Below are 16,708 nucleotides of genomic sequence, written 5' to 3'. Positions count from 1 at the left end.
GCTTAGCGCCGCGAACAGGAAGTACAAGTTATTGCCCGACAACAATCGCAGTCGAGAAGCATTTAATATATTTTGCTGTCACCGCGAAAATAACGCGTGCTGTCGGCGTATTGGGCCAAAGCAGAGCAGAGCTGGCAGCTTGATTTACTATAAAAGTTGTCGATCGGACACAGAAAAGTATCATTCGCAGATCCAGTTCACTTCTGTAAAGAACTACCAATCAGCACTCCCAGCAACATGGCCTTCAAGGTGAGTCATCTCGATGGAAATCCGGGATCAATTGTATACGAAATTCCGGTTGGATACCTAACGCTCTTGATTTTAGTTCGTCTTCGCCCTCGCCTTCGTCGCCGTGGCCAGCGCCGGTTATGCCCCCATCGCCGCCCCACAGGTGTACCATGCCACCCCAGCGGTGGCCACTTACGCCCACTCCCCCGTGGCCGTCGCCCAGAAAGTCGTGGTCAAGGCCGCTGAGGAGTACGACCCCCATCCCCAGTACCGCTTCTCCTACGGAGTCGATGACAAGCTGACCGGTGACAACAAGGGACAGGTGGAGGAGCGCGATGGAGATGTGGTCCGCGGCGAGTACTCCCTGATCGACGCCGACGGCTACAAGAGGACCGTCCAGTACACCGCCGACCCCATCAACGGATTCAACGCCGTCGTGAACCGTGAGCCCCTGGTCAAGGCCATCGCCGTTGCCCCAGTTGTGAAGACCGTCGCCGCTCCCGTTGCCCACTACGCCGCCCCTGCTGTCGCCCACTACGCTGCTCCCGCTGTGGTCAAGACCGTGGCTCCAGTTGCTCACTACGCTGCTCCCGCTGTGGTCAAGACCGTGGCTCCAGTTGCCCACTACGCTGCTCCCGCCGTGGTCAAGACTGTTGCCCCAGTGGCTCACTATGCTGCCCCCGCTGCGTATGCCACCTATGCTGCTCCCACCCACTACGCTGCTCCCACCCACTATGCCGCCCCCGCTGCCACCTACACCTCGTACTCGGCTCCCGCCGTCGCCTACCACCACTAGATCCTGGCTAAAATCGACGCTGTACATATATAGAATTGTTGGCTTTATTATTACTGTTCATTTATTTATTGACAGCACCAATAAAAAAATGCATACAAGTATGTAGACATATATCACGAAAGACTAGAGTGTTTTGAGTTGCTTATTCAGAGGTAGATTCCTGGCAAAGGACTCTCAGAGGTCGTTCACATTGTCCTGTTCTGGTTTGCATTATTTATGTGCTTGTTTTCATAACGAGTTCTTGCCTTCAGTGTGCGAAAAAGTTCACAGACATCGTAGGAGCCAGCCTCGCCAAAGGATTGCTGCAGTCTTAGGGCAATGCAATTCCTGTGGTGCTTTTGGTGGTGCAGTCTGGACTTTTGTTAAGATCCTTTAGGGATGCTGCCAGGGGCAACGAACTGCTTTGGCCTGCTTGATGATTTCGTTACGAATGCGGATCTTGATCCTGATCCCGATCCCCTGTCTGTCTGAAGGGCAGACAAATTTCTGAGCTTTGTGTCGGTCATTTCCATTTAAATGGCAGGACTCGTCCACCGCAATGCAAAGAGAATCCCTTTGTTGTTAATTTTTGTAATATAAAACGGAAATTATGGGGTCATGACTTTACTTGCCGGGTGATAAATGGCCCTACCACTCATCGGTGGAGCTGAGAACTGAAACTCTGACTTTTTCTAGTTTGATGCTGAGTTTTCCCACAGCTGCCATTGAAAATTTAGGGGAGCTAGGCAGCGTGCACCTGTTGTTTTTTCTAAAGAACGATTCTGAATTTAGGGCTCAGAGTTCTGAAGGGGCCGTCCAAGGTCAGACTTCGAGTGTAATCTCAGCTAGCCAACTGCTTCCTTCGACATCACCCTTTTTTGAAGCCGAAGTCCGACTAATCAAGTGGAAGATTTCTGATTTTGGGTGCTCCGGCTCGTCGATACGCAACCAAAACCCTTCTCAACTTAACCATCGTCATTATCATCCAGAGAGCAGAAAACAACAATGCAAACTGACAATGCAACCGGGCAAAAACAGAAAGCACAAGCCCAAGGAAAACAAAGGGAATAGGGACAAAATCAAGAAACATGCCCGACGAAGTGAGTTAAAGGATCGTCGAACCTCAGCAGGGTAAACAGGCTTTTGATCGCCGACTTTCGTATAAATAGCAGGCAGGGACTCCTTGTTGGCTCATTCAGTGTTTTGTGTTGAGTCCGAGAGGTTCGCGATCGGGAGCAGCTTGCGATCGCGCCCTGGGGTCAGTCAGACCAATCCAGCCAGCAAAAACTCACCTTTGGATACAATTATTCTGGATACAGCCTGCATCCACACAACCAAATGGCAGATACGTAGAGGTAAATACAGGGAATGAGTGTTAAATTGAAAGTTACAATAAAATATTTTATTGATTGTTTTCAGATTTAACCCTTCTGTATCGGCCTTGCAGCTGCTAACTAAAGATAACAAAAAAACCTATGGACTAGGCAACCACCACATCCCACATCAGCACCCAGTTGTTGACTATGAACACCCGGATCCGTCCAAGAACTTAAAGCTAGGGCTCCATCAGGGCTAGCACCTGGTCAGAACACCTATTGGCACTCATCACGGAACATTGAATCGTTGGAGGCCGCACAACACCGCACATCTGCCATCCACCACCCATCCATCCATCACCCACCAAACGTCGTCTCGGCCCTTTGGACAAAATTTACATTTGAGTTTAAGTTTAGGTGTAAACAATAAACAAAAAACAACAATAGGCTACCAAAAAAAGCGAAAAATCCCAACGAGTATTTATTTTTCGGGTTTCTATCTGAATTATATCGGCTTATCCGTAATTGATCAGATTGTTAGACGATGATCAAGAACTTTGTCAAAGGCTTAGTTAAATGCCAACAGTTTATTGAACTCGTGGTTGCAGAGGTTCTGGAAATTGTTTTATTTCTTAATTGTGATGATTAGTTGTTTGTTCGGCAAGGCATTGTACAATTCTATAAGGTTAATTTAATATTTTTAATAACTATCCTGGACACACCCATATTATGTATCTTATTCGTCACCTCCGTGACTTTTACTTTGCAGTGGGATCTTAAAAATAGTACTCAAATATTTCGTTATTATCTTACAAGAAAGGCCACCGTACGAACAATAATGTATGTGTATCAAGGTCAGGTCCGGCAGCAAAGCCTATAAACTGTATGTGAGCCGATTGCCACCAGAAGAAATCCAGCAAACAGTCAGCAGATTTCAAAGGTGTACGCACAGGTGCTGCTGCTGTTGGTGTGGCGACTACTGCCAAAATTGAGACATGAATAAAAAATGGTAAGTGGACTGGTTTCTGTGCAAGTTTAATTGGCATTATTCGAGTCGCCGGCTGGACAGCGGTTACTCCGCACTGTAATCGCCATAAACTATTTCCAGCTTAACCCTTGGCAAAGTGCGCTCGCCGATGATTAGGCCAAACAAGTGCCAGTGCTCAAGTGCTCGGCTGGAGTGTTTCCCTCGGAAATTAAGCAAACTAAATTGTAATTAACAGACGTTTTTTCAACAGTTGTCCAACAGAGACAATGCCTTCCAGTTAGCCGGCCGATGACGGTCAGCAGGCTACCGAAGTGATTACTTTTATTATTTTCAATACAAATTCGTTCCGTTGGAATTTTTTAATTCGGCGCAGCATTGACCCCACAGTGGGATTCGTGGCTGGTCAGGGGCGGAAAAGGCTGCTAATTAAATTAAGCCGATCTGAGGGCCACTCCTACTTCCTAGCCTATCCTTCGGGGATACGGCTGTGCTACGGATATACATTTTCCAACATTATTTGGGTTTTAGCCGGCACTCGACTTCGACACCCGGACACCCGGACATCCAAACAGCTCAACCAATTTCCAGCAAACACTCGGCCCGGTGATCAATCTTAAATTTTCACCGCTTCTGTCAGAAATGTGCGTAGTCGACGACATGGGACGACATCGGCATCATGTGGCTTAGTTGTCCTGGTCCAGCACCTCTCTCCCAAATACCTTAAAACGCTGACAGGCAAAACCCAAAATGCTGGTTGACGAATGAGGCCGAGGCGGGTGAGTTTTCTCTGGGGAAAGTCGCAAGAATACCGTCTGCATGCACCCGAAAAACTCCTCAAATGAACCATGAATGGCGGCACTTTTACTAATAAAATATTGTCAAATATGTTACTGCTTCACAGTTATATGTATGTGTAAAATATTTTTTATTTTTAGAATACTTATAAGTGTATTAAATATTCATTTCTTAAATGTAAATACATCTAGAAATATTTAAACATAACATATCTCCAGCCAACCAAAGAAATGCTATCATTAGTCTTTCGGACGCAATTAAGTCCACCATATACTTATACTAAAAAATTATTGGTAAACATATACAACATGCATTGGCAAAATGATTTCAGGTAGGAAAAGGCATAAATAAACGTACAATATATATGAGTTCCCGAAAGTAAAGCCTTAATTTAATTTAAAGATCATATATATCTTATTGGCTTTATTTAAAACGTATATTTATGATTTTTGTTTTAAATATTAATTGTTCCCTAAATGTAAATGTTTTCATTAAAAAGCTGAGTGACATTTCTTAATTAAATCAATTACAAATACAAACAAAGAACTTCCTTCCTTAGGCATTAAAATGCATTAAATATGTTGTTGAATTTAAACTCCTTGGGAAAAGAACGGATTTGATCGTCATGTGACTAAGCACGTAGGCTAGTAGCGTACTAACTTCCGGTTGGTATTTCATTTTGTATCTAACGGATCTAGTTTACCGGCATTTCCCTTCCAATTCTAGCACCCATTCCTACGATGACTTGGTGGAATAGAAGCGAACGGGAACTGGTTTGACTCGCGGCCAGACGCACGTCAGACGAGATTTGAATCGTTCTTATAATCTGTGGACTCATTGTTTGATTGTCGGGTAATGAGCTCGTACCTTTTGCACAACAATGGCGAGTATCAAATTTGTTAATTAAAGCGTTTGCTTGAAAGTGAAATGAAACTAAATTTAATTGATGTGAATTGAAATTCAAAATGAGTGACTAATTAAATTGGCCTTAAGCGGTCATTGCTACCAGGACTTGTTTTTTAATATATTAATAGATTAGTCCGTCACAAATAAATTGAAGTTCCCAGGTAAGATATTAAATATCCAGGTGGGGTTTTTACATAAGATTCAGGCAAAAATTTGATAGCTGGATTCTTTGATATTAATATATCTTATTGGTTACGAGTGTGAAAAAGATATTGATATAAAGCTCATAGTCCAATTAAACGTTACGGTAATCAATTTTTATATAAATTAAAATCTACATTAAAATTACATTCATTGATATATTTATCTATTTTATAAATGTACCACAAATGATTTAGTTTAGCCAAAAGAAACATATAATTGTGATACATTTGAGTACTTTTTTACTTTGGCAACGACCTTCAAATGAAATTCTTTCGTCGCCAGCCCCCGCACAATTTATTACATCACTTGGTCGCCGGTTGAGTCACTTTCCTGCCCAATTCGATTTCGACCATGATTGAGCACTTACCAATGCCACAATTATAGCTGTAAAGCTGAGAGCAGAAAGCTTCAACATGAAAGCTCAAACGTTACTTGTTCACTTATCCATGTGAGGTGATCATGCATCTTTTTTGGGTCATTTACCATGGGGAGGATAGAGGAGGTGTGTCTCCAGATGTATGTATTTCTCTATTTTTACCGAGTGTGCGCGTTTGTGTCAAGTGCAATGCTGTTCATCGATCAAGCAGCGATTTATTGGGTTACTTACATGACTTGAGTGAGCCCCACAACCGCAAGCCTCAGTCCCCCGATCTTCAAGCCGCTGATCCGCGGCGGGTTGCTCGCTTAAGTCTTTTGTTTGTAACGACTTTGGTTGCTTTGTCCGCTATTCGCCGTCCGTTTCCCATTCATAACAATAGCGAAATGGGTGTGACTCGTGGGTGCAAATCTTTTTGGGTAAATCTAGCGATCGGCGGAGAAGGAGGCATGCAAATGAATTACGATCGAAGTGATTTTTGTAAGCAACCGAGTTAAAAAGTGAAAGAAAGGCCGGCGGAGAGACAATGGGCCAACGAAAATTTCGTCTATAAATACAAATGCATCGGCGGTTCAATTATTATTCAAAGCACGCACTCCACAGAAGGAGGACACAGTCTCGCTTCTTTCGCTCTGCAATTTGCCAACCAACCTCAAACACTCGCCAAATGGCTTTCAAGGTAAGCCAAGGCTGATGTAATTTTCACCTTGGCAACAGACTATACTGATTTCTTACCATTCCAGCTCGTTGCTCTGGTTTCCTGCTGCCTGGCAGCCGTGTCCGCTGGACTTATCCCTGTGGAGCAGCACGAGCAGCATCCCCAGCTGTACCAGGCCCACCAGCCCCAGCATGTGATCTACCAAAAGCAGCACGAGATCCACCCCCACGGCCACGAGGTCTATCCCGATGACCCTCATCCCAAGTACAACTTCGCCTACGATGTGCAGGATGCGCTCTCCGGGGACTCGAAGAGCCAGGTGGAGTCCAGGGATGGGGATGTGGTGCAGGGAGAGTACTCCCTGGATGATGCCGATGGCTTCCGTCGCACTGTAAAGTACACCGCCGATTCCGTCAATGGATTTAATGCCGTTGTCCACCGCGAGCCCCTGGCCCATGTGCACCACAAGGTGGTGGCTGCTGCTCCTGTTCAGTACCACCACGCCCCTGCCGCACCAGCTGCCGTCATCAAGAGCTATGCCTCCCCCTCCCAGGCCTATGTCGCTCCCACCTACGCAGCCCCTGCCTACACCGCCCCCGCCTACACCACCCACCAGGCTGAGCAGCCACAGGAGCAGGAGCACCAGCAGCACCACTACGCCAGCTACGAGTCACCCGCCCACTCCCAGGCCGCCCACGAAGGTCATGAGTACTACCACCACCAGTAAGGGGTTTCCAGCCACAGATCACCTGACAAGCGAAAGTATTATTATCGTGCATCCCATTATGAGAACTCATTTAGCTCATTAACCTAGTTCTGTTGATTAGTCGTAACCTGTTTGTAAATATTCTCAATAAAACTTTCACATATCTATGTAATGCGATTTGTTATGAACTTTCTGGATGTATGATATGCATTAGTTTCAGGATAATTAATTTAAGAAATTTCCATTATTGAAAAGAAAAGGAAATTTCTAAGAAAACAATAGTTTGTTTAAAGAAAATTATTCAAATTATTTTGAACAAAGTTAAACAACTTATTGCTTAACTTGAAAAATTCATTTAAAAATACCCTAAAGATTGACTTTTAGCCAACTCGGATTTCTTTGGTACCTAAATAAAGTTTCTCAAAAAAACCTTCGAGACTTTGCCACTGGAATGTCAAGGACAGAGCACTGCCAAATGCTCGAATTAATGATTCGCATTATTTCATATCCGAACGCCTTAAGCTGACCTGATTAGGAATGTATTCATATCGATTCGTGTTCTCTTGGGATTACATTCAGCAATATCCATCTCAAGCCAGCTTACCGATCCATGTGAGTCTGCCTTATAAATGAAAAGTGCGTAAAAAAAGAACAATTGACATTAATTTTATGAAGTGTGAGATTTACATTTTAAGCACTCGGCTAGTATTTCCCGATTGGTCATGATTAGCGTGGCAATTTAGCGCGAATATGTGTCCGTGCTCGATTTTCGCACTTCAATGGAGAGGGGTAAATCGAGACCGGTTTTTAGACTTGCCAAAATATCCGGTAGCAACAATCGCACTTTTTGCAATTTTAATGTCGCACACAAATTGAATCTCAAATTACTTGGGACATATTTGCTGGTATCAAGTCCGACAACAACTACGTATACGACTATACAGGCTCTGCCGCTGACTCGGACCCGAAATATGTGTGTCCAATTGCGGCCAAGAAATAATTTGCTCCACATTTCCCACACAAAGGTCTACCACATTAGCCAGACCTCTTGGCCTTTCGCTCCTCTTTGTTGGCCAGCTGGGTTGCTCGGCTTGGGCTTGGCTTTGGCAACGGTTGAGTGCCGGCACAGGGGGATAATAATCGACAGCCTCGGCACTGGCCAATGCCCACCTTGGATCCCATTGAAATCACAACATGTGATATCTTGTTAAGTACGCTCAAAAATTATGGTATTCTTATTTAAAGCTTTAGGAATCTAGCTTAGCTGAACCTAATTAGTTTGTATTATATACTGGTTATTTGCGGAATGAAAGGTTGAAAAAGCGAACTTATACAATGTGTACATTCTTCATCAGGGTCCTGCTCCCTGTCCGTCTGGCTGCTCATACTCAATATGTCGAGAATTATTAAGCAAACTTGCTGATATCTACAGCGTATCTGATAGTCTATTTATTTAGCTTAGTTTGCTCCCCAGAAGTCCCACCTTGTCATAATAATGATAAGATAGCCGCGAAGAGTATATATCATATAGGTACAACAAAAATATATATAAAATAATATAGTTATACCTATAACTCTCAATAATTACCTTTTATTTAATACTTATAGAGTAAATCTTCTAATTCTAAGTCTTTCAAACTTTGTGTTGACTCTGCAAAGCTGAATTGACATACATTTTTGCAATACAGCTATTACTATAATGTTTTTTAATAATGTTTTTCCATATACTCCTAGTATAACCAGTTAAAAGAGCAAAAACAAAATTCGAGACATCATCAATACCCTTTCAATTTAATGATGGCTTTAGAAGGGAACATTTTATTTAAGCCAGATATTTGAGAAATATATATATATTTTTTTTAAGATTTTGCAGTATTTTGTATAGGTTATAAATATGGTTTACACATCCAATTGAAACCCATTAGGGTGCCATTAATAAAAACGCTATGTCCGTGACTCAATTTTATTCGGATAAAACAAATCCGAAATTGTTTCAGCTGCCGTTGATTAATTTCAATAGATGCAGATTTCTTTTCATTAAAACATTCAAATTCCAATAAGCCACTGGGTGTTATAAAAATGATAAAAACATTTGTAAAAATATTTGTGTGTATTTGTAGGAGGCAATTGTAAAACTATAACAGTAATGGGTTGAGAAACGTAAAATGGCAGTTCTTAGTGGTGGTAGGCAACAGCGGGGGCGGCGTAGGAGGTGTAGGTAGCGGGAGCGGCGTAGTGGGCCACTGGAGCCACGGTCTTGACCACGGCGGGAGCAGCGTAGTGAGCAACTGGAGCCACGGTCTTGACCACAGCGGGAGCAGCGTAGTGGGCGACAGCAGGGGCGGCGTAGTGGGCAACGGGAGCGGCGACGGTCTTCACAACTGGGGCAACGGCGACGGTCTTGACGAGGGGCTCACGGTTCACGACGGCGTTGAATCCGTTGATGGGGTCGGCGGTGTACTGGACGGTCCTCTTGTAGCCATCGGCGTCGATCAGGGAGTACTCGCCGCGGACCACGTCGCCATCGCGCTCCTCCACCTGGCTCTTGGAGTCACCGGAGAGCGAGTCCTGGACATCGTAGGCGTACTTGTACTGGGGATGGGGGTCGTACTCCTCAGCGGCCTTGGCAAGAACCGGCTGGGCGTGGGCAACGGCGACAGGTGCATGGGCGTAGGTGGCCACGGCGGGGGCGGCGTGGTACACCTGCTGGACGGGCAGAACACCGGCGCTGGCGGCGGCGATCAGGGCGAAGAGGGCGATGAACTGAAAGGGGGATAGCAGTTAGGATGTGGGGTCTTTGGCGGGGCTAAGTCCTCGGGGCGAACCTTGAATGCCATTTTGATTTGGATTGATTTGGCTGCTGCTGCTGCTGTTGGTTGCTGGAAGGCGAAGTGAACTGTGAGGGCTACTGGGCCAACACTTGGCTTATATACCGAGATAGAGCTATTTCTTCAGCCGCTGCTACCATTGAAAGGCCGAGCTCGCTTTTGCCGGCTGGCCACGCTCTTGGCGTAATTAGTGCAATTCATTTATGCTAAACGTGTGTGGAGAGGGAAAAGTGAAGCTTGAAGGCGTGCTCAATCTTTGTATCTCTGTGTTTTGTCATCAAATAACTTCAATTTATCTGAGAGATACGGAGAGCGTGCGCTTTGACACCACCGTTTGCTAAATCCAGTTAGCTTGCAAGACAGGTAATATTGTAGCAAATAAGTCGCTTAAAAAAAAATTAATTCAAAACATCTTAGATATCGTGGCTTTATTAAATTTAAATTATTATTTTTATCACTCACCTTTGATTTCCATAATTTTAAGGTAGTACACAGGCGAACAGCTTGATAACTTGATCAAAACTTTCTTATAACACATTTGCATTATTTAATGTAGGTTAATAATGTTTTACAACTTTGTAGGAAATTAGTTTTTAATATATAATAATTAAATTATTATCCCAACATAAAATATTCATTATCCTACCAAGACAATCTTATGGATACAAACTTAAAACAATTTTTATTAATTTGACTGGCAAGTATTTAAACTAATAATATCAGAAATATTATTTCTTTTTTATAATTATCAACAAATATGAATAATATGCCACCAAGTTTAAGGAAAATAGTAATTAAAATTAGCTTGGCGTAATCAATTAAGTGCAGCTGGTTATTTCGATCGATCGAGCACTTTCAAATTGGCAGAACTGAAGAAGGTGCGTGACCATTTTTACATGCCACCGGCGCCGCTCGAGGTGATGCGCCAAAAATGAATTCCAATTAGGTGTCATCAATGTCACCAAGTAGCGTATAAAATCAACGGCCCACAATGGGTCAGACATTCAGTGTTTGGCTTCGGCTCAAGACAGCAGTTAATCAAATTCATCCAACTACAATGGCCGCAAAGGTTTGTGCGATCAATTGGAGGATAAACGTTCCGTGGGACTACCAGTGGATTACCAGTTTCCTTCGCCTCATATTGACATCGTGGATAAAAGATCCTAAAAAGCGTGTAATTTATTTCACAGATTGTTATCGCTTTGGCTCTGTTCGCCGTGGCCCATGGCGCCGTCCTCAGAACTGCTGCTCCTGTGGCAGTGGCTCCTGCTCCGGTGCCAGTTTTGGCCAAGACTGTTGAGCTGGAGGAGGTTGATCCGCATCCTCAGTACACCTACAGCTACGACGTGCAGGACACGCTTTCTGGCGACAACAAGGGTCATGTGGAGGAGCGCGATGGTGACGTGGTCCGCGGCGAGTACTCCCTGATCGACGCCGATGGCTTCAAGCGCACAGTGACCTACACCGCCGATTCCATTAACGGATTCAACGCCGTCGTCCGCCGTGAACCCCTCGCCGCTGTTGTGGCCGCCGAGCCGGTGGTGAAGGTCGCTGCTCCACTGGTCAAGGCCGCTCCAGTCGCCCCTGTCGCCTTGGCCGCACCAGCTCCCATTGTGCGCTCCGCTCCAGTGGCCGTTGCTGCTCCTCTGATCAAGTCCGCTCCCCTGGCAGTTGCCGCTCCCTTCGTCCGCTCCGCCCCTCTGGCGGTGGGTGCTCCCGCTCCTGTTCTGCGTACCGCTGCCTATGCCACGCCTCTGCGGTACACCGCACCCGCGTACACCGTCGCCCACTTGTAAATACCCATGCGACCGTTGTTATTCTGATCCCTTGTTTTGTTTCTATGATAATAAAATGTGATTTGTTATGTTAATTTGAATTGTGGTTTTATTTGGGCTTAGAACTTAAGTTATATTATCACCAACTTAATTGAATTTCAGTTTCAGCATTTCTCAAAGCATTATTAATTATTTCATTCATAATACTACCTCCAAAACAATCAAACGTATATGTTATATCTGCATATATACTTTTATTTTTATTACCCATTCCCACAGTATCATGATTTGACTAGCTATCCGTAAAAAATCCTTATTTAATAACTCAGTTTTTTGCTTTTCTTAAGCGGACTAGTTAATTCTTGATACTTGAAGTGTGTATTAAATATAAATATATTTATTAAATTCGTCTAATGTGCTTTTCAATTCAAAGTAAGTAATCAGTGTAGGTCAGTTCCAAGCGTGTTGAGCTGCCTGGTAACATGATATACCACTCAAGGCAGAATGGTGAAAGCGTTTGATTCGCAATAGCCCGCGGAGGGTCAGATAGACACCAAAATCCAAGGGTCTCTCCCAAGACACTAAGCCGCACTAGATTTGCATGCGGATTGCGGATTGCATAAAAGTATCTCTGGCCCCCGGCGTGGGCAGTTGTAATTGCCCATATTCCAGTCGATAAAGTAATAAGGTAAATAGCATAGCGGCAATACAATAATAAATGTATAAAATAAAAAGTGACAAAAATGATTTGCCCAGCAGCGAATTAATCAGTTTCAATTCGTTATTCGCATTTTGCCTTTGCACTCGTTCAGTGGGTATAAAAAGCAGTGCTCGTGGTCCAGTAAATCATTCCACAGCTTCACCGTCTTCGCAGCAGTTAACGGATAACCACCACCAGCCCTCCTCCAAGTTCAGAGCCATGGCCTTCAAGGTGGGTAATCCTTACATGACAGCCCGGTCCTTTCAATTACCCCTCATTCCTCCCGCAGTTCCTCGCTGTTCTCGCCCTCGTCTCGGCCGCCAGTGCCGGAGTTCTCCCCGTCCAGCAGGTGTACCACGCCGCCCCCGCCGTGGCCACCTATGCCCATGCACCTGTCGCCGTTGCCCACGCCCAGCCGGTTCTGACCAAGGCCACCGAGGAGTACGATCCCCATCCCCAGTACAAGTTCGCCTACGATGTCCAGGACTCCCTCTCCGGAGATTCGAAGAGCCAGGTGGAGGAGCGTGATGGCGACGTGGTCCATGGCGAGTACTCCCTGATCGATTCCGATGGCTTCAAGCGCATTGTCCAGTACACCTCCGACCCGGTCAACGGATTCAACGCCGTCGTCAACCGCGTGCCCCTGGATCACGTGAAGACCGTGGTGAAGACCGTGGCTCCTGTGGCCGTGGCTGCCGCCCCTATCCCAGTGGCCTACCACCAGCACCACTAAGGAACTCTCCTGCTGATTTGTTGAATCCGTTTGTAGATCAAATAAATTGTTGAATATTTGTAAGCTGAAAGAAATCGAAACGCATTTTTCCTTACGGTTTGTGAGGGATCTCGCTAATTAGCAGGCATTAGCCAATTAATATTACACATACAATATTAAAAAAAAATATTATAAATCTAAAAATTACAAGTTACCCAAAAACACCCAGTAAACAACTGAAATAACCATCAAGTGGGATCTTCCCCAGTACCACCGAAGAATCGTCAATGGAGCCGCTTACTCTGCATCACCTTGGCTCCTCTTAAGTCCCTCTCCAGCATATGCACTTTGTAATCAATTTTCTGCCGGTAATAAGTCATTAAGGGCCCAAATTGACCAGGCGTTCGCGTCCGACCCATTTTACACCAATCAACGAAAATTGGGGTAGACATCCGATCGGAAAGAAACGCATCGATCGGAACAATTCAATAAAACCATCTGCGTCGAAGGCTTATTGAATTTAATGCATGTAATGCGGTCCGCTCTCGGAAACCAGTTAAGGTCACTAAGCTGCAGCTTTGAAGTGGCCAGAAACCTTTCGCCAAGTCCCTCGATTATTGGGCTCCATTTGAGAATGATATACGCGACATCATGGGACCCAAATTACATATTCTCCTTATCTGACCAGCCAGCCGCCTTTCCAGCCCGGACAAGTGCAAATATGCCAAGGTATCTCAAAGAGGACAGTAAACAGCGGACAACGGACGCCGAGGGTTAAGGTCAAAGTCAGTTGGCATTGTTAATTACCGTTGGAGCGAACGGACTTGGCTGCCCATTTCCATTCCCATTCCCATGTTTAGCATGTAAGTACATCGGCCCAGAGATCCACGCCACCAGTTCAGATTTAATGGCAGCGCGCATGCGCAACTCGCGGCGAGGCACATAAAGTTAACCAGGCGAATTACAATCATGCTCGTGTCGCATTGAAACCAAACCAGACCAGACCTAAGGCCCCGTTTACACCGACTCCATGAATGAGTAAACGACTTTGGGGCTTCCCTCTTTCAATTCCAATTTATATGCGCTGGAACCACTTTATGGACCTTACCCTGGTCGCTCTTCTGTCGCGCATTTTGTGCGTTCTTGGACGTGTTGGACTGCGGTTTCGCTGTCCACTTATGCGACATTACTACATTGTTTCTTTATGGCGGCAGTGAGTGCTATTTTGTCGGTAGCTGTCGCTTAACACGCGTTCTTTCCTTCAGCGGCGACCTTGAAAGTGCTCGTGGGAGAGTGAAAGTGAAAGTTTTGGTTGTAGCGTACCAGAAGTGAATTAAATGAGGATTTTATCTGATTGTAATGTAGTGAATGTGGCAGAGAACAATACAATTTCGATGTTGGGAAACAAAAGAGCGTATTATTTTCACTTCTCATCAAGAGTATTATTTTATAAGGGCATTATAGAAACAACTTTAGACGGTATATATGCAAGTATATATGACCAAGCTAATATGTTTAAAATGCTTATATCATATCTTTAATATATCATATCATATCATATTTTTTACAAAATATCCAAGTAAATAAGTAATTTAGCTGAACGTTTTTAAATGTCTAAGAAAAACAAAAAATATTACTTTCAAAAAATTATTTCCTAAAAAACGTTGTAAATGTTCCAAATCCTTTATCAAAGGTTTGAAAGTTAAGTTTTTTCTTTAATATTTCCATAATCTTATATGTGTTAGGTAAATTTACGCCCCCAAAAATGAGAATTTGAATAAGTTAGGCCATTCATAAGATATCTCAGTCGATTGTCATAATAATATCTTTCGTTTGTAGCAAAATACTTGTTGTAAACAGAAGAACTGCTGGTCTGATAATTTGCGATATTAACACCCTAAGTAAAATAAGGTTTACCCGACAGATCCATACCCTACATAGGTAATGAAGCACACGCATTTTCAAAAGTAATATAAGCCAACTCGATATTCATTCAATTAGATCACATCCTTTATTTCAGTAACAACTAACGGCAATTATCGGGTCGTGGTGGCCTATTCGTGAGCATTTCAATAGGCGTACGAGATAAGAGGCGAAGCGAACTGGGTCTTGACGATGGCGGGTCCAGCGGCGACCAGAGGAGCGGCCTTGACAACGGGCGCGGGAGCGGCGTAGGCGAGGGGAGCTGGAGCGGCGGCGTAGGCGAGAGGTGCTGGGGCGGCGGCGTAGGTGGCGGTCAGGGGGGCGGCACGGACAACGGGGGCAGCGACGGCGGCACGGACAACTGGGGCTGGAGCGGCAACGACGGCAGCAGGAGCGGCGGCAACGGCGGCCACCAGGGGCTCACGGCGCACCACTGCGTTGAATCCGTTGATGGGATCGGCGGTGTAGTCCACAATGCGACGGTAGCCATCGGCGTCGTTCAGCGAGTACTGGCCCTGGACAACGTCGCCCTCGCGGGTCTCCACCTGGGTCTTCGAGTCGCCAGAGATGGCGTCCTTGACGTCATAGCCGTAGGTGTACTGCGGGTGGGGATCGTACTCCTGCACCTCGGCAACGGCGGCCAGAGGAGCGGCGGCGGGAATGATGCCAGCGCTGGCCACGGCGATGCAGGCGGCGAAAAGAATGGTGAACTGCAATTGTTCAAAAGAGTTTCTCTAATTAGTTTGAGCATTTAAAACCGAAGCATTTGTTCAAGCATTAGTTCCAGCTCCAAAAATGTAATAGAAATGGGAAATCGATTTCATTGAACTGATCTGTTGATTAAATAGTCCTATGCGCTTTCGTCACTGATTCATCACTGTCTCCAACACTTTAGAACTGTGTCCTTACTTTGAATGCCATTTTTGGTTGTTTAGGTTGCTCTAGATACCGAATTTGGTGTTGAACTGATTTGAACAGCGTCCAACTGGGGCTTTTATACCGCCTCGATGGCACTCTGCCCGGGTTCGATGTCAGCGACGTGCACTTGCGTCACAGAGCCACGCCGCTCATATCAAATGCGAGACGCTCAAGACTAGAAGCGGCTCTTGCTGCTACGGTTAAGGGGAGCATGGTGGGGGGCGAGCGGGCCATAATTTGAGGTAGGACGGCGGTGGGCAGCACGCTACCAAGGCTGCGCGGTGACAAAGCCGCGGCGAGCATAATGCCTTCTTGATTGAATTGGACTTGAGCGGGCAGCCCAGCCGAATTAATATTGGCCTCAGAAGTCGCATACCCGAACGTGCACTTGGGGTACGGGTCCACGTCCACGTCCCCTGCCCCAGAAACCACCACCCCCACCCGCAATCGATCCAGCAGTAATGATGATCGGCTGCCATTTGCCTGCGCTTTCGAAAAGTGCTCGCTCGCTAATAGCCACCATATCGTATGCAGCGCATGCGCAAATGCATAACAACGGTTTTTCAAATTGGCTGTGCACTTGCCGGCCGAGGCACCCATACCGATTTCCAATCCCAGTCCCCTGGCAAGCAGATTTCGAGTAACCCCACTCCCCCACCGACGACCTTAAACGTTTGTTTACGCTGGCTGTCGCTCCAGTTGGACGCTAATTGGATTTCGAGCTTAACTTTAGTGCGACACCTCACTTCCGAATGCCCACCCAAAAATAACAGAAGTGATTGCGGATGTTTTGGCGGCATGTGGAATGCCCATGACACGACTTTTAATGTTCTTACAAATGGCTTTGGAATCACTATTGTTACTCTTTATAGGATAACCATACTCGTTGTGTATAAGCTT

The 16,708-nt window shown here is 45.3% G+C and overlaps 5 protein-coding genes across 5 annotated transcripts; 3 read left to right on the top strand and 2 right to left on the bottom strand.

The window, feature by feature from the left end:
• The first annotated feature begins 140 nt into the window (after positions 1-140).
• LOC6726999 lies at positions 141-7,033 on the top strand. Its single transcript, XM_039295430.2, has 4 exons — positions 141-249; positions 326-1,018; positions 6,145-6,267; positions 6,332-7,033. The coding sequence occupies exons 1-4, from the start codon at positions 238-240 to the stop codon at positions 6,971-6,973; spliced, it is 1,470 nt and encodes a 489-aa protein (XP_039151364.1). The 5' UTR covers positions 141-237; the 3' UTR covers positions 6,974-7,033.
• A 2,018-nt stretch (positions 7,034-9,051) lies between these two features.
• LOC6726998 (larval cuticle protein A2B) lies at positions 9,052-9,882 on the bottom strand. Its single transcript, XM_016176222.2, has 2 exons — positions 9,778-9,882; positions 9,052-9,715 (listed from the first exon to the last, which is right to left on the bottom strand). The coding sequence occupies exons 1-2, from the start codon at positions 9,787-9,789 to the stop codon at positions 9,128-9,130; spliced, it is 600 nt and encodes a 199-aa protein (XP_016033494.2). The 5' UTR covers positions 9,790-9,882; the 3' UTR covers positions 9,052-9,127.
• An 869-nt stretch (positions 9,883-10,751) lies between these two features.
• Positions 10,752-11,617, top strand: LOC6726997 (larval cuticle protein A3A). The gene is made up of 2 exons (XM_002102362.3): positions 10,752-10,849; positions 10,971-11,617. Exons 1-2 carry the CDS (start codon positions 10,772-10,774, stop codon positions 11,574-11,576), a joined length of 684 nt encoding a protein of 227 aa, XP_002102398.2. The 5' UTR covers positions 10,752-10,771; the 3' UTR covers positions 11,577-11,617.
• A 717-nt stretch (positions 11,618-12,334) lies between these two features.
• Positions 12,335-13,057, top strand: LOC6726996 (larval cuticle protein A2B). Its single transcript, XM_002102361.4, has 2 exons — positions 12,335-12,486; positions 12,545-13,057. Exons 1-2 carry the CDS (start codon positions 12,475-12,477, stop codon positions 12,986-12,988), a joined length of 456 nt encoding a protein of 151 aa, XP_002102397.1. The 5' UTR covers positions 12,335-12,474; the 3' UTR covers positions 12,989-13,057.
• Positions 13,058-14,955: 1,898 nt separating this feature from the next.
• On the bottom strand, positions 14,956-15,902 carry LOC6726995 (larval cuticle protein A2B). The gene is made up of 2 exons (XM_002102360.3): positions 15,800-15,902; positions 14,956-15,600 (listed from the first exon to the last, which is right to left on the bottom strand). Exons 1-2 carry the CDS (start codon positions 15,809-15,811, stop codon positions 15,037-15,039), a joined length of 576 nt encoding a protein of 191 aa, XP_002102396.1. The 5' UTR covers positions 15,812-15,902; the 3' UTR covers positions 14,956-15,036.
• Between the last annotated feature and the right edge of the window lie 806 nt (positions 15,903-16,708).

The sequence above is a fragment of the Drosophila simulans genome, chromosome 3R (genome assembly GCF_016746395.2).
Source record: "Drosophila simulans strain w501 chromosome 3R, Prin_Dsim_3.1, whole genome shotgun sequence".
NCBI lineage: Eukaryota > Metazoa > Arthropoda > Insecta > Diptera > Drosophilidae > Drosophila > Drosophila simulans.
Note: the sequence above shows the minus strand (reverse complement) of the source record. Positions and strands in the feature narration are given on the sequence as shown.